General features: G+C 39.7%; 1 protein-coding gene across 1 annotated transcript in view; it reads right to left on the reverse strand.

Annotated features, from left to right (window-relative positions):
* The window catches only part of LOC126273162 (pre-mRNA-splicing factor ATP-dependent RNA helicase DHX16), a 105,318-nt gene that overhangs the window by 60,857 nt on the left and 22,898 nt on the right, over nucleotides 1-21,563 (reverse strand). The window contains exons 6-7 of the mRNA XM_049976631.1: nucleotides 9,685-9,804; nucleotides 7,123-7,302 (exon numbers count right to left, since the gene is read on the reverse strand). Of these exons, the coding sequence (XP_049832588.1) occupies nucleotides 7,123-7,302; nucleotides 9,685-9,804 (300 nt within the window). The remainder of the gene's footprint in view (nucleotides 1-7,122; nucleotides 7,303-9,684; nucleotides 9,805-21,563) is intronic.

Genomic DNA, 21,563 nt, shown 5'->3' on the forward strand with positions numbered 1-21,563 from the left:
AAGAACAATACCAGACCGGTGTCTGGTCCCCAACAAAAGGACTTCACATATGCGCTAGCTGGCACATAGTTTTTTAGTAATCTCAACTGTGCAAAAGCAAGTAACAACATACAAGTAGTGACAAGTGACATTTGGGAAGACTAGTGATCACATCTTTTGGTTTACCTGAATTTTTATTCATGTCTTTTTGCCTCAAAAACTCTGTTAGGGCATGGCAGTGTCATGTGGATGAGGTACTTTCATTTTGTTTCACTTACGCGGATGAGATCTTGGTGTTCTCGTCTGGTGTGCAAGTGCATGAACATTAGTGTAATTTAGACCAATGGGTGTTTGACCATGGAGCAGTATTAAAAGAAAACAAAAGCATTACAGGGAAGACTCAAGTCACCTTCCTGGATCATAGTTTTTCGACTGATAGCATTTGATCATTGGTGCAGAAGATTACAAAGCTACAATCTTTGCCAAAGCAAGTAGATTACCAGCAATTGAGATGACTGTTGGGTATGGTAAATTTCTATCACTGTCATCTCCTAGCAAAGATGGCTTTACACACACCACTTGTGGATGCACTTGTGGGCAGTGACATCACTGGAAGCAGACATGTTAAGTGGAGATTCCAAAAGGACAAGGCGTTCCGCAACCTCCAGGTGGTATCTCACGTATGCCTGGCTATAGTGGTTGATGCAAGTCAGTTGGCAGTCAGAGCAGTACTCCATAAACAAGTAGACCAACACTGGCAGCCACTAAAGTTTTTCTCTAAAAAGTTGCACCCAGTCCAACAGAAGCAGATTGCATACGATAGAGAGCTGTTAGCAATTTACGAGACCATTCAGATACTTCTGACCTCAAATAGAAGCTTCACCACTGACTATATTTACATATCACAAACCCATTACTTCGGTTTTGTATGTCTGTCCTTTTAAGCAGGAGGTCTCTGGGATGACAGCTATTTACTATTGTGACAAATAAATAAAAACACCTACAGCTGTCTTTATGATTTTATTTTATTTTGTCGCTACAGTTTCAATGCTTCAGTGCGTCTTCTTCAGACTGTTTATGATGCGAAACAGGTTGATATGTTCCCCATGCATAACACATCAGTTGCCAGCATTACTTATCTGAGTATCCAGTAATGCTAGCAACTGATGTGTTATGCTTGGGGATCATATTAGCCTGTATCACATCAAAAACAGCCTGATGATGACGCACTGAAGTGTTGAAACTGGTAGCGACAAAATATAATAAAATCATAAGGATGGCTGTAGGTGTTTTTATTTATTTGTCACATTACTTTGGTGTTCAAGAATATTAGCAACAAATGGTCACCTAGACATTTTTACACATGCTGAGTTCACAAGCCATTTGATGACAGACATTTGACACATAAAAGGTGCTGAAAATTTAGTGGTTGGCAATTTTTATTGTATTTGTGATGTGATGGAGACTGTAGACTACAGAGAGCTTGCTGTACAATAGGCCACAGGTCCACAGTGACAATATTTGTTGAACAATTTGTCTACAAGGTCACATCTCAACCAGATTCCTGAGCCATCTCTTAAGCTGAAACTGTGGTATGATGTCCCTTGAAACAAACCACGCCCATATATTTCACAGAAGTTCCACATGACAAGCCATGGATGCTGTCAAAGGCTATCTCATCTAGTGGCCAATGCTACAGTCAAATTGCTTACAGAACACTTTGTGTTGCCTTCCGTAATGAAAGATGCATGTGTGTGGGCATATTCCTGTGGTCCTTTGCCAACAGAGTAAAGTGAGTCATCACTTACATGCTGACATTAGTAACTTCCAAGGTGCACTGGCTATATTCGTTCAGGTCACATTGACCTCATCATCCTTCTTTCTTCGTTGAACAAGTTCACAGCCACGGATAGAGGTGGCAGGCTGAAGGCATTCCCAATCACTGATATCTCAGAGAAAAATATGGTAAAAATGTTTATGTGTATATGGATTGCACATTTTGGCTGCCTTCTCCATGTTACAACCAGTCTAAGCCACTAGTTTGAATAAATTCTGTTCCAGGAACCAGCACAGCTTTTGGTGACACCTCATAACCAGCTAACATCCTGTTAGTAATAGTATGATAGAATATGTTAATGCACCACCAAGAAAAGTGTACAGAGGCACTTCCCATTGTCCTCTGTGGTCCCCAGTGTATAAACTTGATATCAGTGCATCCATGGCTGTAATGGTACATGGTGAGCCTCTATGCATTCCAGTGGATTATTTAGTGTCAGCACCACCAGCTGAAATGGCAGAATTTTCAGTTTGTGCAGAGTTACAGCACCACTGAACCATTATCCACTGTCACCCCACTTCTCACATGATGACCATTAGGCATTTGGGCACAAAGACTTACACAGCTATTTGTATGTGATGCTGCTTTCGGACTCAGTAAGATTGCCATTATAGATAGCCACCATACACTAAACTTTTCCCATTGCTGAGTATAGGGGATCACTCCACAGATACCCTATGGCTCACATTTGAAAGTATCCATTGGAAGTGTCAAACCAGGGAGCAGACAGGGAGTATTTTACCCTTGACTGTCCTAGATGCCTTGCCAGTGTGTCGCATCACAACTGATCCAGAGCCACTGTATCGTACTTACCAGACCATGACCAACCCTGTCTCATAACTTATGGACACACCTGCACCGCATTCAACAGTGTTGCTGCCAATTTGACATCCAAGCCACATAAGAGCAGGTTGGGACTCAAGTTGAAATGCCAGGACATTCCAAATGCTCTGTACTATTTGGGATGTGGGTGTTGTATAGCAGTGATTGGGTGCCACGAGAATATTAAGATGTACATGAAAACTATCTGACATTAGTTTCCTTATATTTGCTATAATAATTTAAGTGTAATTATTTATGTGGGTAAACTACAAGGACACACACTAATTCACTGTCACTGTCACTTACTCCAGCTCCACCACTGGCAAAACAAACAGCATTAAAAGTAACGTCACCTGTGAAACTAACACACTGTTTAACAGCTGATACATTTTCTGGACAGATTTATGAGCATAACTGATAAAAATTTAGTTATGCTGAGGAGGCATCTTGCTAATACCATGTAACACTGTCTCTATCGTTGATAATCACCTCAATTCAATACTGGAGAGAACCCACAAGTTTCTTCAGCTACGCCACATCCAGCTAAAGTGACTCTGTTATGATTACATCTCAAAAGGCTGCCAAATAACTGGATTGTTGACTGATTAATATCATAACCTGTTTCAAGTAGTCTCAGACATTTTCTGTGGAATTAACATTAGGTGACAGAGCAGGCTAATCAAAGTGTGATGCACTACCTGAGTGTTAGCCACACCAGGAGGGAGGGAGGGAGGGAGGGAGGGAGGGAAGGAGGGAGGGAGGGAGAGAGGGAGGGAGGGAGGGAGGGAGGGAGGGAGGGAGGGAGCGAGGGAGGGAGGGAGGGAGACGATCTTAGAGAAGCTGGATGTAGTCCTGTGGAACAGCTTCCCATGCCATTTCCACCTGGCGCCTCATTTGCACCAGCGTTCGTGCTGGACGTGCAGACCGCGTGAGACGACGCTTCATCCAGTCCCAAACATGCTCAATGGGGGACAGATCCGGAGATCGTGCTGGCCAGGGTAGTTGACTTACACCTTCTAGAGCACGTTGGGTGGCATGGGATACATGCGGACGTGCATTGTCCTGTTGGAACAGCAAGTTCCCTTGCCGGTCTAGGAATGGTAGAACGATGGGTTCGATGACGGTTTGGATGTACCGTGCACTATTCAGTGTCCCCTCGACGATCACCAGAGGTGTACGGCCAGTGTAGGAGATCGCTCCCCACACCATGATGCCGGGTGTTGGCCCTGTGTGCCTCGGTTGTATGCAGTCCTGATTGTGGCGCTCATTTGCACGGCGCCAAACATGCATACAACCATCATTGGCACCAAGGCAGAAGCGACTCTCATCGCTGAAGACGGCACGTCTCCATTCGTCCCTCCATTCACGCCTGTCGCGACACCACTGGAGGCGGGCTGCACGATGTTGGGGCGTGAGCGGAAGACGGCCTAACGATGTGCGGGACCGTAGCCCAGCTTCATGGAGACGGTTGAGAATGGTCCTCGCCGATACCCCAGGAGCAACAGTGTCCCTAATTTGCTGGGAAGTGGCGGTGCGGTCCCCTACGGCACTGCATAGGATCCTACGGTCTTGGCGTGCATCCGTGCGTCGCTGCGGTCCGGTCCCAGGTCGACGGGCACGTGCACCTTCCGCCGACCACTGGCGACAACATTGATGTACTGTAGAGACCTCACGCCCCACGTGTTGAGCAATTCGGCGGTACGTCCACCCGGCCTCCCGCATGCCCACAATACGCCCTCGCTCAAAGTCCGTCAACTGCACATACGGTTCACGTCCACGCTGTCGCGGCATGCTACCAGTGTTAAAAACTGCGATGGAGCTCCGTATGCCACGGCAAACTGGCTGACACTGACGGCGGCGGTGCACAAATGCTGCACAGCTAGCACCATTCGACGGCCAACACCGCGGTTCCTGGTGTGTCCGTTGTGCCGTGCGTGTGATCATTGCTTGTACAGCCCTCTCGCAGTGTCCGGAGCAAGTATGGTGGGTCTGACACACCGGTGTCAATGTGTTCTTTTTTCCATTTCCAGGAGTGTATTTTGCTATGAATATTTTGTTTCATTCGTTAAGCATGAGAAACAATATCTAACACCTACAAAAATCACACACAAAATTTTATATTTAAAGAGACAGCCACAAAAGATGTTAAAAAACAACGTACTGGCATGAAACTTCCTTATAGATAAAAACCTTGTGCAGAACCTGGACTCAAACCCAGAGCCTTTGCAAAGTTTCTGGCTTTGAGCCCGAGTGTACCACACAATTTTAATCCGCAGGAAATTTCAAATTATTCTGGAAAGATTATAGCATATTAATGTAGGCAATATCCTGTGTCTGGTAAAGGGAGCTATCATAAAACAAAGAAAATAAAAAGTAAAAATGAGATATTTCTTTCAATGTGTACTGAAAACAAAAATCACAGAAAAATATTAAAATCCACATCAGAACATTATTAGAAACAAAATTTTTCTGATCTAAGGCACACTACACTATGTCAGAGGCAATAGGATGGCACTCAACAACAGAAATTATATAGAGAGGACATGGAATTAATCAAACAAATGGCCAGGTATAATAAGTGTATTACACCTTACAATATACAACAGACAGTTTCAGTTACAAATGTAAGACCTGATTACACAATGCAGACAATCTTAATAATAAACTGTTCCGGTGTAAAGTCAAGCATTGGCATGCCAGGCGGGAACGTTAGAGCAGAGAGGGCTATGAGATGATGGCAGCCAATTGCACGCCGATCAAACCCTCTCCAGGATGACAAAGTGATGGCAGCGCCCTCTACACGCATTGCCTGGCCATGGCCCAGTTCTCGCAGTTCTACATGTTCTACAGCAGTGAATTCAAGAATAGCATCAACACTAGTCATTTTGCTTCTACTATGTAGCATTGTCTACACTGAAGAAATTTGTTATGTCTGTCGCCCTTTGCTTGCGACACATCTGTTTAACACAAAGTTAACTACTGAATCATTTACTTTTGCAATAAAAATTTATTAATATCGTTTGCTTGAATTGTTGTCTAGCGATCCGAGAAGCAGGTTTCCTCGACTCCCCATATTTGATGAGTACAACACGAACAACATACAAACTTGGACAACAGTGCATACATGCAAAAGTAAAGATCGAAGACTAACACACAAACAAACATAAAGAGTTGTGTAGATTTAAATATAAACTGAGCGTATGAGCAAGATACAAAACAAATAACACACTTCAACAGGTGAGCATGTAGTAATTTAAAAAAGCACAGTCAACACCACACAAATAAATGGTAGTAATCATCAATCACTCATTAAAATAAATGTTATTGCTAGCATATCAATACAAGAAGAATTATCATTTCAAAAGAAAAACATATTTTACTATAAACAATTGGTAAATGATCCATTCTCATATCTTTAACTGACTGAACACACACACACTAATGCATGCACAAAAACAGAGAGAGAGAGAGAGAGAGAGAGAGAGAGAGAGAGAGAGAGAGAGAGGTACAATTGCAGATATTTCTATTGCTGACCAAGGATGGTGTATTGAACAATATTACATCAATATTTACATCATTCACATACTAATAATTATAGATACTAGGAGCAGTATTTTTTTTAGGTTGTTAGTATCTCCAAGTGCATGCAGTAAGAACAAGCCATTAATGCTAATGTTCCCCTGGGCAGCAAGTTGGGTACTGAATTATAGACATGTCGTAATTTTGCACAACCACTGCAACAGAATTCCAACCAACCAACTTTTAATTCACTTTCCCACACACAAAATTACTGATACACTGAATGATGTACTAAACAGTACAAACACGACAGAAACACAATCTGACATTGAATTAATCCATAAGCCCCTTTAACACTAGAGTGGCCAAGGGACTAAACATTAGAGTGGCCAAGGGACCAGTACACTCATATACAACTGTTTTGCACATGTCCGATGTGAGGCAGCCTCTTTAGGCCAGCCGCTGAGGGCACATGCTGTCTAATTATGCATGCTCACTGTATAGGATTACAACAGCACCTGTGGATGCTAAATGGTTAGTCTATACTGGCAGACATACTCCACTCAGTGGCGCAGTTATGTCCACATAGAAAACAACAGGTCATAAAGTTTGTGATGTGTTTGTGAGGAGACAGTTTGACAAAGAGAAAAAACAATGAGCACACTGACGTGTGTACATATTAAGGTATCATATATAAAAATATCTGCACTTATACCTGTAACGCTCTGTATATATGGAGAGAAAGAAGTGGAAATCAATATACGAGTAGAGTGTCGCAGAATGATTTACACACAATATCTAAAACACGTAGGTGAACAGCAAAGTCACAGACAATAGTGAATGTTAAAATAATAGGACAGAATAATTATATGTTGTTTGCTAAATTTAAATCAGATAATTCTGCTCCAAGAAATAAAACTGCTTAACCTTTAAGAGAGAGAGAGAGAGAGAGAGAAAATGTTTACCTCATTTCCCAACTTCACTCCCATTTCTTCAGCTACTCTTGCTGCTACACTCATTGCTGCCACTCTTCTTGGCTGAGTGCAACCAATCTTCTTTTTGTCTGCTGTGTAGCCAGCTTCATGCAAGTACTGAGGTATCTGAGTGGTTTTCCCAGAGCCAGTTTCTCCTTGTATGATCAGAATCTGTTTTTTTGGAAGTCTTTCATTAATAAGATATATTGAAGTTTATTATTTTCCATAAAACAGATCACTCATTCTTCAACAACCATTCATATTTTATTTTTTAAATGATTAAATGCAAATTAAGAGAAACAGGGTTCATCATTGATACTTTTTGCAAATACAAATTCTTAAAGAAAACTCTTCTTATAGGAACAAATATAAACTAATTCACTATGCTGAAACACACACCCATACACCATAATTTTGTTGACAGAAAATATGATAATTTACTATACATTTCAGCCTCGGGTCATCATAGATTATTTAGGGAACTATAGAAAATCTAAAGCTGGATGGCCTGGTAGATATTGGGACTGCTGTCCTCGCGAAAGCAAGTCCAATGCCGAACCACTGCGATACCACATTCAATTACACCAAATGGTTGAGTATTTCTGCATCCATAAGCAAAAAAAAGTCTTCTCAGAAGAATGCTTGTACCTTCATGTGTCACTGTACTGTTTCTTGTTTTTGACAATAATTTTAAATTCTTTTTATCTAAAGTGAGTGAAAGAAAAAACTCATTCTTTTACTCTTGTTCCATATTATTATCTCTCCAAACCATTGTTTTCATACATGCAGCACACTAACGTCTACTTTTCCATTCATTTCAGTTACTTATAGTCCCATACTTCTCCAGTCAGTCCTAGAATATTTACTTATATTTTATTATTTATTTCACTTATTTCAGAGTTTGTTAATAAGAAAAAAAGCTGTGATGCACCATAGTCCGAATTCTACGTTAAAATATAGGTCCTTCTATAACTGCCTGGGTGAGTCAGTTTAAAGGCTAGAAGAAGACAACAGCATACTACCAACAACACGACTGTGCCTAGTAAGGTACCGTAGCGTTCACACGAACTTCAAGTTCTTGATAGAATATCCTCTAACACACTTAAATTGACTTAATGGCCATAAACAAAGCAACTCAGTATCACATACTATGATCAGAAGTACTTTTAATGTACAACAGGAAACTAGTAACCTGTGCAATACCCACATTGGAGTAGCCTAATCTCATTTTCTGTTGAGTGAGAGTGACGAGAAACCTTCCTACTGTTTGTATCACACAGAAAACAGCTATATGTCTTTTCAGCAACTCTATAATGTTCAAAAGTATTTAGCAATATACTATGGTCTACAGAAGTCTTTCTCGCAACACCTATTTGGAAGTTTTTAAGAATAAATATTGTCTCCTGAATATTATATATATAAAAAGAAAGAACACTTTATGATGCACTGTAAGCGCATATGTAGATGGCTGAAAGTTGAATTATCATGCATCACACACATTCCAAGGATTAATTTACATACAGGGTGATTTTAATTAAATGTTGACTACTTCAGAGGGGCCCCACAAAAGACGAGTGATTGTAGGAAAATTAAACTTTGTGGAAACATTTGTAAGGGCACAAAGAAGAGAAATAACAAATAAACCATTGAAAGAAACACATTTTAATTTTCACATGAAGGGGTAATATTTGTTAATTGTGTACCATGTTCACATTCCAGGTTACAAACGTTGCTCAGTGTGGTGACCATCTGCATCCACGACAGCCTGGAATCACACTAGATATTCCATTTCACAAGTGTTCACAGCACTTTTCAAGCGGAGGACCAAGGAATGGTCAGCTACTATGACACAGCTTGTGCTCTGCTTGAAGATCGCACATTGTGTCCAGCACTCTCAGCCACAGCAACAGCAAATTCTTCTTCAACAATTTGTAACACAATTGTCCATCAACCACCCCCAGGAGTAATTTCTGAAGCGTCAGTCAATTCCAACTTCTGAATCATGTTCTTCAAATCCGGTGTGGAAAGAGGTCCTCTCCATATTCCTTTAATGCATCAATACTTGTGAAGAGCAGCAGTACTATTGTTGTTTTGATAAAACAGCTTTAGGAATCAAGCCCTGTTCACCTTGTCCAGACCCACATTGATTACTTGCAACTGTAATGCACAGTGATGCTTGTGTTTCAACCCTATGTCACCATACCAGTACAGGCACGTAAATTGAAAGTCACAAAACTAACACTCTAATAAAGCAAATCCTGCAATGCACAGTCTGAGCATCATTCCTACATTCATATAACGTTTGGTATCCATGTCATAAATAGTTTTCCATCTATGCTGGCTCAAGTAGCAGAAGTTTAACTGCCCACATTCTTTGATTTAAAGCACCTTAAATTGTTCAGCATTCAAACAGTTTCAGAAAAATACACAGTTGAAATTACAAGGAAATTTACAAAATAAACATTATCAGTATTACCATGTGAAGAAAAAATCTGTAACAACACTTTAAAATCACTATTTTAAAAACCCCAATATAATTTCATTCTCTCTTACCTGGTGGTCCTTCACTGCTTGTAGTAGCTGTTCCCTGTAAGTATATACTGGTAAACTTTCTTTTGTCTCCTTAATGGTTAATCTTTTCCTTTCTGCTTCTGTGATCTTTGGTTTATCATCCTGAGGGAAGGAAAAACCTAAGTAAAAACCTTCTGGATACTATCCGATAGAACACTTGCTTATTAGCTAAAATGTAAACACAAAATGAAATTATTGCATTCATGATGTCGCACTACACCTTTCAGCAAGAAAAGAACAATTAGTAAATAAAATACTACTGCGTATATATTTTATATCTTCTTTGAACTATGACCACTGACCAAAAAGTATAAGTGTTGACAGTCACACACAAAAAACAAAGAAAACTTGACAGTCACACACAAAAAAAAAAAAACAAAGAAAACTTGCTAGCTTATTGACGAATCTTTTTTCAAGCTAGAGTACAAATACAAACACACACGCGCACACACACACACACACACACACACACACACACACACACACACACTCGTATGTGCGCATGCCTGTGCCACTATGTGATGCTGGCTGGATGTACAATGCCAGTGCTGCAGGTGGGCTAGGGTTGAGTGGAGTTTGTGTCAGGTGGGGCTGGTAGAGGGAGAGTGAGTTGGGGAGGCAGAAGAGGGGTTGGGGTGGGAGGCCAGGGAGGAAGCCAATTTGTTTGCTAGGAATATGGGAGGGAGGGGTGGCAGCTGCACATCCTGGCATGAGATGCTTGGGTGTCGGAGCTGATGGGGAATGCCACACACTGAAGGCGATGTGGGTATGAAAGTTGGGAGCGCGGTGATAGGGTAGCGGAAGGGGAAAATTTTGGGTGGAAAGAAAGGAAGGGAGCTCGGGTTTAATGTCCCGTCAAAATCAAGGTCATTAGAGGTGTAGCCCAAGCTCGAATTGTGTAAAGGATGGGAAAGGAAATTGACCATGCCCTTTCAAAAGAACCATCCCGGTATTTGTCTGAAGGAATTTAGGGAAATCACAGGAAACTGAAGTCTGGATAGTGGGACAGGGATTTGAACCATCATCCTCCCGAATTATTGGATGGAAACTGTGGCGAGAGTAGGTTACTGGAGAGTGAGATTCTATATAAAATTGCTAAGCGGGCTTAATGCCTCTATTCAGTCACTTGTTGACCAGTTTAGTGTGTAGTAGAAGAAAGCAAAAGGAAGGTTGCAGTTTTTAATTCCACGTTTAAGAAATCGTCTCACAGGAGAATCGTATGAATGTACCATCAGTTGACCATCGCACAGTCCCCTGATTGACGACATAGTAATAAGCATTCCTGGCGTAAAGAACAACTGAAAGAGTTGAAAACAAATAAGTTGCCAGGTCCAGGTGTAACCCCAATTTGGTTTTACAAAGAGTGCTGTTTGTCACTGGCTCATTACTTAGTCTGCATTTATCGCGAATCTCTCGACCATAACAAAGTGTCAAGAGTCCGGAAAAACGCGCAAGTGACTCCTGTATATAAGATGGGTAAAGAAACAAACCCACAAAATTACAGACCTATATCCTTAAAATTGGTTTGCTACAGAATTCATGAACATGTTCTGAGTTTGAATACAATAAATTTCCTACAGACTGAAAAGCTCGCGTCCATAGCTTTAAAGAGTGTTGCTTGTGAGAAACCCAGCTTGCTCTTTTCTCACATTATATACTGTGAACTTTTCTAACATAATATACTGTGAACTATGGATGAAGGGCTACAGGCTGATTACATACTTCTAGATTTCCGAAAAGTATTCAACATGGTACCCCACTGCAGACTGTTAATGAAGGTATATGCATACATAGTAGGTCCCCAAATATGTGAATGGCTCGAAGACTTCTTAAGTAACAGAACCCAGTATGTTGTCCTTGATGGCAAGTGTTCATTGGAGACATAGGTAACGTCAGGAGTGGACCAGGGAAGCACGATAGGACTGCTGCTATACATAAATGATTTGTCAAACAGGACGGGCAGCAATCTGTGGTTGTTCACTGATGATGATGTGGTGTACAGGAAGCTGTCACAGATAAGTGACTGTAGGTTGATACGAGATGACCTAAAGAAAATTTCTAGTTTGTGTGATGAATGGCAGCTAGCTCTTAACGTAGAAAAATGTAAGTTAATGCAAATGAGTAGGAAAAACAAACCCATATATGTCTGGATACAGCATTAGTAGTGTCCTGCTTGAAACAGTCACATTGTTTAAATATCTGGGCATAGCATTGCAAAGAGGTATGAAATGAAACAGCATTTGAGGATGGTGGAAGTCAAATGGTTGACTTTGGTTTATTGGGAGAATTTTAGGAAAAGAAGGATCCAAATGGCCTGAATTGTGAGCATGTTACATTCAGCTGCATGTTGTACCACCAAGTGGACAACTTCATTCTTGGCACGAGTTTGGCAGTGACCATTCATCTTGGTGGACAGCTAGTTGGTAGCCACAAAGACATACAAAGCTTTGAAGTGTTTGCAGCAAAGCTGGTATATGACAGGGCTGCTTTCACAGGTGGGGTAGGATAAGGCTGTGACTGGACTGGAGTAGGAACTGCTGGGTGGGTGAATTGGACAGGTCTTGTCTCTGGGTCTTCCACAAGGATATGATCCCTGTGGCAAGGAGTTGGTTGGTTATCTGCCCTGAAATGTGGGACATCCTACCCAAAGATACTTCCCACACCTCCAAAACTGATGTTCCACCACCTACTCAACCTACACAACATCCTAAGTCCATCTCCATACCAATCCCACTCCCAACCCCATGCCACAGTTATCATATCGCTGTGGAAGATCCAGGAATGAGTTACAAAAACTTTATAAACAAAATACTTTCAACGATGTAAGAAAGGATCCATCATTAACTGGTTCTTAAATATTGACTTGGTTATTGATACTGCTGGTTTCATAATGTATGATTCTTGTGTTGTAAAGCATTGAATTCAATTATGTTAGCAATAAGGAATGTTAAGAGGCACATGAAATATTTAGGTTTTTCTTAATATTCTGAAACCACTCTGAGTGCTTTGCAGAGAGTAATTGTCTTCCAGATACCATTCCGACAAACCATTCCAGAATTTTGCTGACACATGGACTTGGCCCATTTGACCAACAAGATAGTGATGGTGACAACTACATGTAAACAACCAATTCAATTGGTTGTTGGACAACAATAGACTCACTCGGTTACAGTTTTACGTATTGGCTGAATTATCTGACCAAACAAGTAAAAATAAAAATGAATGACTGAATCAGTTATAGTTTTATGTATTGGATGGATTATTATTCATTCATTTCTTTTAAATGAAATCAGTGTCTGGGAGGAACTGAAAGATAAAGTCAACAGAGTTTTATTCATTCTTTATTTTCAAGTGAAACCAGTATGTAGTTCTTCTGTTGGTTGAATCACATATTTATTTGTTCTTTCAACTGAGACCACTCTTCAGCGTTTTAGTTGACTGAGCTATTGATACATTCTTCTGTGTGAAACCAGACTGTATGCAATACTTTCATTAGTTGAAATGAAGCAGTGGTGCACGACCGTGTATACATACACCTAGAGGGCAGCCCTACACCCAGAGGTACATGAAGACATGACAGGATGTATGGCAAAGTTAAAATAAGTAAGCATTAAAATTTGCATTTAATTTTATACTGAGTAGACTAATCCTTCTTTTATCACTTAAAACTGATTAATATATTGTTGTGCATTAAGATGATCCAGATGCAATTAACATGTAACTAATGAAGCTGATGTTTCACTGGGAGTGCAGAGTTGAGCATTAAAGTGGTTTTGAGGGTATGTAAAAAGGAATGTAATGTTGGCAAATTTTGACGAGCTTGCATTACATTTTACTGAAAATGGTGGGAAGAAACATTTGCCATCCCATGCGATCCTCGTCAGCCTCCAGCTGTTAATGTTAGGGCATAGAAAGGCTGACAATATATGGAAGTGAAATCACTCAAACTGAGAGACGAAGTAACCCCAAAGGCTTGGATTCATCAGCCAGTCAGTTGGTTGTCTCACATTAAGTGCAAGCAATGAAGACCAGAGACATCAAAAAATTCAGATAGCTAATGTGCCACACAGACAAGTTTCATTTGATTTTTTCGTTCAACTGAAGAAACCAACACAACCAAAAAACAATCGAATGGCCAATCATCTATTAAAACCAGTCAGTTGTCCCATCACTACTGCAAGACTCTGTGTGATGGAGTTATTTCCCTAGCTTCAGTAAGGGCACAATGATTTTTGTGCAGGTGTTGTAATGCTTCTGATGGAAAAACTGTTGTCAATTTGAGACTCTCACATTGTAATGACACTGGTCCTTTGCTATGAAACAAACTTGCTTAGGGGTTAGGAGGTGGTGGGGCAACTGCGTCTATGAAGTCTTCTATTCAGCCTGTGACAGAACCTATGACACTGTGAGCATATTTTTGGTTTCTAAACTTCTTGAATTTCTATCATATGTATGTGCAACAGAGAGGCTCAAAAAGAATTAAAAGTGCCACTTTTACGTTCATTAAACAACTGCTTCAACTTGAATCCAATAGGTTTTCATTTTAGGTACATTTCTTCGGTGGATGGGTGTCTAAATTATCTTAATGCTGATCTTAAAGAACAGCCTAAGAAGACTGCAGGCTCTACCATGTCATAGGCTGTTTGGCGCAGGAGCAGTGAGTAAATTTCCTTGGAATGTTTCTGAAGGCTGTGCTCCCCAACACATTGAAACATAGCATGCTGGAATTGGTTCATCTGTTATGATGCCAACTCCTGATAAAGACAATGTTTTTCCTCTTATCTTTACACTACCTACATACAGTTACTTATTTAATTTACATGTCACATACGTATCATTATTTGAAAATGTCGTATATGCTGAATTTCATTTAGATTCACTGATCAGGTTATTATTTTTAACATGCTGATTCTTCCAAGGCACGTAGTTTTCATGAAAATATTGCCAAACAAAAGAAATGGGTAATTCAGCTTTTCATTACTATACAACTCTGCAAACATAATACGAGCTAATATGTATTTGGGGGCTTAGTGACACCACTCGGTATAAAATCTGATATTTTCATTTTTCAATAACATAGTTCAAATTCTGTGAAACTTATAAAAAAGGGGAAACTACAGTCGTAATTTTGTCCCAAGGGCATGCATCTTTACTATAGTGTTAAATGATGATGGCATCCTTTTGGCTAAAATATTCCAGAGGTAAAATAGTCCCCCATTCGGATCTTCGGGAGGGGCTAAACAGGACATGATTATGAGGAAAAACAAAACTAGTGTCGTATGGATCAGAGCATGGAATGTCAGATCCATTACTCGGGCAGGTAGGTGAGAAAATTTAAAAAGGGAAATTGATAGGTTAAAGTTAGATATAGTGAGAATTAGTGAAGTATGGTGGCAAGAGAAACAAGACTTCTGGTCAGGTGAATACAGGATTATAAACATAAAACCAAACAGGGGTAATTCAGGAGTAGGTTTAATAATGAATAAGAAAATAGGAATGAGGATAAGCTACTACAAACAACATAGTGACCGCATTATTCTAGCCAAGATACACACAAAGCTCACGCCTACACAGTAGTACACGTTTATATGCCGACTAACTCTTCAGATGAGGAATAGATTGAAAGATGTATGGTCAGATAAAAGAAATTATTCACAGTTAAGGGAGACAAAAATTTAATCACCATGAGGGACTGGAATTCAATACTCCTATAAGGAAGAGAAGGTGTAATGAATGAAAGAGGAAGCTGCCTGATAGAATTTTGCACAGAGCATAACTAAATCATAGCTGACACTTGGTTTAAGAATCATGAAAGAAGGTTGTATGTGTGGAAGGGACCTGGAGACACCTGCGGGTTTCAGGTTGATTATATAATAGTAAGACATAGATTTAGCAACCAGGTTTTAAATTGTAAGACATTTCCAGGAGCAGATGTGGACTCTGACCACAATTTATTGATTATGAACTGTAGATTAAAACTTTAGAAACTGTAAAAAGGTAGGAATTTAAGGAGATCGAATCTGGATAAACTGAAAGAACTAGAGGTTGTAGAGAGCTTCAGAGGGAGCATTAGGGAATGACTGGCAAAAAAAGACGAGGGCTAGTAGCAATCCTTGGGTAACATAAGAGATACTGAATTTAAATATAAAAATGCAGTAAATGAAGGAGGCAAAAAGAAAGACAGATGTCTCAAAAGTGAGACTGACTGTAACTGCAAAATGGCTATGCAGGAATGGCTGGGGAACAAATTTAAGGACGTAGACTCATATACTGTATCACTAGGGGTAACATAGATGCCACCTACAGGATAATTAAAGAGGCCTTTGGATAAAAGAGAACCACCTCTATGAATATCAAGAGCTCAGATGGAAAACCAATCCTAAGCCAGGAAGAGAATACAGAAGCGTGGCAGGAGTATACAGAGTGTCTATATTAGGCGATGTATTTGAGGGCAATATTATGGAAATGGAAGAAGAGACAGACGGAGATGAGATGGGTGATGTATGAGACAGGTGAAATACCCTCAGACTTCAAGAAGAATATAATTGCAATTCCACAGAAAGCAGGTGAGAAAATTACTGAACTGTCAGTTTAATAAGTCACTGTTGCAAAATACAGACACACTTTCTTTACAGATGAACAGAAAAACTGGTAAGCCGAACTCAGTGAAGATCAGTTTGGATTCCAAAGAAATGTAGGAGCACAAAGGCAATAATGACCTTACGACTTGTCTTAGAAGACAGGTTTAGGAAAGGCAAACCGATGTTTATAGCATTTTTGGACTCAGGGACACCATTCAATGACACTGACTGCAATACTTTCTTCCAAATTCTAAAGGTGGAGGGGTAAAATACAGGGAGCAAAAAGCTATTTACAATTTTTACAGAAACTGGATGGTAACTGTACCAGTTGAGAACCACGGAAGGGAAGCAGTGGTTGAGAAGGGAGTACGACAGAGTTGCAGCCTATCCCTGATGTTATCAAAACTGTATATTGAGCATGCAGTAAGAAAAACAAAAGAAAAATCCAGGGAGAAGAAATTAAAACTTTGAGGTTTTGCTGATGACATTCTAAATCTGTCAGAGATTCTGGAAGAGCAGTGTCTTGAAAGGAGGATGTGAGATGAACATCAACAAAAGCAAAGTGAGGATAATGGAACGTAGCTGAATTAAATCAGTTGATGCTGAGGGGACTGGATCAGGAAACAAGACACCTAAAGTAGTAGATGGGTTTTGCTATTTGGGCAGCAAAAAAACTGATGATGATCGAAATAGACAGGATATAAAATGTAGACTGGCAATGGCAAGGAATGCGTTTCTGAAGATGAGAAATTATTAACATCGAGTATAGATTTTAATATCAGGAAACCGTTTCTGAAAGTATTTGTATGGAGTGTAGCCATGTATGGAAGTGAAACATGGACGAAAAATAGTTTAGACAAGAAGAGAATATAGGCTTTTGAAATGTGGTGCTATGGTAGAATGCTGAAGATTAGATGGAAAGATTACGTAATTAATGACCAAGAATTGGGGAGAAGAGGAATTTGTAGCACAACTTGACTAGAAGAAGGTATCAGTTGGTAGGACACATTCTGAGGCATCAAGGGATCATGAATTTAGCACTGGAGGGAAGTGTGGAGGGAAAAATGATAGAGGGAGACTAATAGATGAATACACTGAACAGACTCAGAAGGATGTAGATGGCAATAGTTACTCAGATATGAAGAGGTTTGCAGAGGATACAGTAGCATGGAAAACTGCACCATTCAAGTCTTTGGCCTTAATACCACTACAACAACAATAAACTTTTCAAGTTTATTAACAGTGAAGTTCAGAAGCAGTTACACTTTCCAAAGCAGATTTTGCCTCTGTACTTGTTAGATTCTGTTATTTTCCATTATACTTTTGCTGACCTGATATTTTATGTGCAAGATGGTGTACTTCATTAATCGAGTAACCATTAACTATGATTTCTGCACAATCTACCATAATTTTCATATGACACTTGTAAACAGTTTATTCCCTATGTGGATGCAAAAAATGGTTTCATAAACTTTTCGAAATTCCTAGACCACAATGTATCTCACAAATAAATTTATGGTTAATACTTATAGTCCATTCTGAGAAGCAAAATCTAAACAAGCAGTTTATCAAATGCTTATTTAGTTTCTGAAATAACAATTTTTTCGTACACCAGCCTTTAAATGGTTGACGTCAGCCAAAATTTTCAATCAGTGACTGACAATGAACTGCATAACATCTGCCTGAAAATCCCTGTTGAACACGCAAATGAGCAATACATATGTAAAGTCTGCTCATGTAACAGTTATATGATACCTATCCTCAAAAATGTGTGTCAAAATAGCTACCAGTTAACATCTAGATTTGTACAGTAGTTGATTCTTTCACTGATACATAAGACACATGAATGTGAAACCAGACCTGGTTGTTCCATCACTCAGAGTGCTAATAAATATGGAAAGAACCACTTAACTGTAAAATCAAAGTAGCCTATGTAATTTTCATGATTCCTGAAAATAGTTTTCATTATTCCACCAAAACATGGAACTGTGAGACTCCAAGGACTTGACAAGTTATGCAGGTACGAGACCATTCTAACGTCTATGAACCAATCATATGCCATACATACAGCAAAATGGGTACTGTAAATTTCTTCTATTCCCCTTGACGAATAACCTTCCCAAAGAGCTTTGTTACAGTTTCACTTGCCTGGCACTGGTATATGGAGCAGATAAGTAGATGATTGATCAGGATGACATAACGATCCAGTTCCGTGGGCTCTTTGAAAACTTATCAGTCACATTAAGAGAGAAAGAGATCGATAACAATAAGAGATGTCAACAAATAAGCTTCTTCAATAAGGTTAAGGTACCATCCTGGATAAAGGTAATTTTAACAATACTAGGTTTTGGTCTCAGTTAAAGATCAGCCACACCATTCTAATGTGTTGCCTCGCAACCCCAAGCTGTAGGTGTCTACGTCTTAGTGAGCAGTAAAGTGACTTGGTTACAAATGAACTACCTTTGAGACGTATACCTACAACCTTTAGCATGCTAGTCTTTCCAACAATCCAGTCTTCTCAAATTAAGTAATATCTGGAATATTTGATCTGTGAGTAAGTCTTGAACCATGTCTCCTCAACCACCTGAATCCATGGATGAACAGTATGCATAATATGGAGCAAACTTCCTCTGTAAGATCTCCATAATAGCGCATTCCATCCAAGGATTTTAAGCATTCATAGGCTTGAAAATACACACAATTATATGAGTGGCAGTATGAAAATAATATATCAACAAAAATAATCAGTTCTTGAAAATACTGAAAATATAATGTAACTCACTAGACAACAAATCTACTTGCCGAGCAGTGACTGGAGAACACAAATATAAAGATTTTTACATTTGCAAGCTTTCAGAACTAGCGGCTCCTCCTTCTGACAAAAAGGTTGAAGCGTAAGAAAGCATGAAGGGAAAGGAATGGTGAGGCTTAGGAAAACTTGTGAAGATCCCTGGGTTAGTGGAGGCTTACTGGACAGCAATCAGTCTTTCCTTGGCATCCCATGTGATAAGTCTCCCCTAACCTGGGGTTCTGAGTGACTTCTGAACTCTCCTCATTTCCTATACCTCACCAGTCCTTTATCTTCAACCCTATTCCTTCCCCTTCAACCCTCCCGCCAGCAAAAGAAGCCGTTGGCTGCAAAAGCTTGCAAATTTAAGCTTTATATGTGTGTTCTCTTACCACCATTGTATGTAAATAATGTTTCACTTTTAACTGCCATAGTATATGAGTAAGAATCTGTTGAAGACTTGATCTCCTTGTATTGAGATTTTGTGAATAATGATCAATTCCTGAGCCATTCTCCTTCTACGATACTGTATGTATGATCTGGTCCTTCTATGATACTGTATGTATGATCTGTCTGTATAGAAATGTTTGTCACTGCAAGTGGCACATACACACCGCCTTAGAGTGGAGGTATGGCAAAGTCAGGTACTAATCATAAATAAAAACACCAATCAGCGAAGCTTGAAAATAAATGACACCATGTGCATGACCTGTCTGTGGAGAAATGTTTTGTCACTGCAATTGGCATATTTAATAAGGAGCACTACAAGTCTCAAATTAATGGGAACCACCACATTTAAACATCTGATTTGGTTCTTGTACTGTTTGCAGATACATACAAAGTGTAGGCAGCTGAAGCTCCACTAGGTACTAATCTCATGAATAAAAACAGCAGTTTGCAAATCTTGGAAATCAAGGCACAGAAAGCATGTATGAAATTCAAAAACATGCCTTTGGTTATTTCATTCCATTTCCTCCATTAATTGTTTGATGCTGATAATAGGTATGCCTAATTATACAACAGATTTTAGTCCACCAACAATTATGCTTTTGTTGGCACCTTTGATGACTCCCTGACTATGAGCCATATGTGTAGAATCATGGGCCTCTATATATTTTTGCTACAATATACATGTGGTATAGAAGAAAACTAGCATTCTACGGATCGGAGCGTGGAATATCATATCCCTTAATCGGGCAGGTAGGCTGGAAAATTTAAAAAGGGAAATGGATAGGTTAAAGTTAGATATAGTGGGAATTAGTGAAGTTCGGTGGCACGAGGAACGAGACTTCTGGTCAGGTGAATACAGAGTTATAAATACAAAATCAAATAGGGGTAATGCAGGAGTAGGTTTAATAATGAATAAAAAAATAGGAGTGCGGGTAAGCTACTACAAACAGCATAGTGAACGTATTATAGTGGCCAAGATAGACACGAAGCCCATGCCAACTACAGTAGTACAAGTTTATATGCCAACTAGCTCTGCAGATGATGAAGAAATGTATGATGAGATAAAAGAAATTATTTAGGTAGTGAAGGGAGATTAAAATTAATAGTCATGGGTGGCTGGAATTCGACAGGAGGAAAAGGGAGAGAAGGAAACATAGTAAGTGAATATGAATTGGGGCTAAGAAATGAAAGAGACAGCCGACTGGTAGAATTTTGCACAGAGCATAACTTAGTCATAGCTAATACTTGGTTCAAGAATCATAAAAGAAGGTTGTATACATGGAAGAATCCTGGAGATACTAAAAGGTATCAGATAGATTATATAATGGTAAGACGGAGATTTAGGAACCAGGTTTTAAATTGTAGGACATTTCCAGGGGCAGATGTGGACTCTGACCACAATCTATTGGTTATGAACTGTAGATTAAAACTGAAGAAATTGCAAAAAGGTGGGAATTTAAGGAGATGGGACCTGGATAAACTGACTAAACCAGAGGTTGTACAGAGTTTCAGGGACAGCATAAGGGAACAATTGACAGGAAGGGGGGGGGGGGGGGGGGGGGAATACAGTAGAAGACGAATGGGTAGTTCTGAGGGATGTGGCAGTGAAGGCAGCAGAGGATCAAGTAGGTAAAAAGACGAGGGCTAGTAGAAATCCTTGGGTAACAGAAGAAATATTGAATTTAATCAATGAAAGGAGAAAATATAAAAATGCAGTAAATGAAGCAGGCAAAATGGAATACAAACGTCTCAAAAATGAGATCGATAGGAAGTGCAAAATGGCTAAGCACGCATGGCTAGAGGACAAATGTAAGGATGTAGAGGCTCATCTCACTAGGGGTAAGATAGATACTGCCTACAGGAAAATTAAAGAGACCTTTGGAGAAAAGAGAGCCACTTGTATGAATATCAAGAGCTCAGATGGAAACCCAGTTCTAAGCAAAGAAGGGAAAGCAGAAAGGTGTAAGGAGTATATAGAGGGTCTATACAAGGGCGATGTACTTGATGACAATATTATGGAAATGGAAGAGGATATAGATGAA

This window comes from Schistocerca gregaria, chromosome 5, assembly GCF_023897955.1.
Source record: "Schistocerca gregaria isolate iqSchGreg1 chromosome 5, iqSchGreg1.2, whole genome shotgun sequence".
Lineage (NCBI taxonomy): Eukaryota > Metazoa > Arthropoda > Insecta > Orthoptera > Acrididae > Schistocerca > Schistocerca gregaria.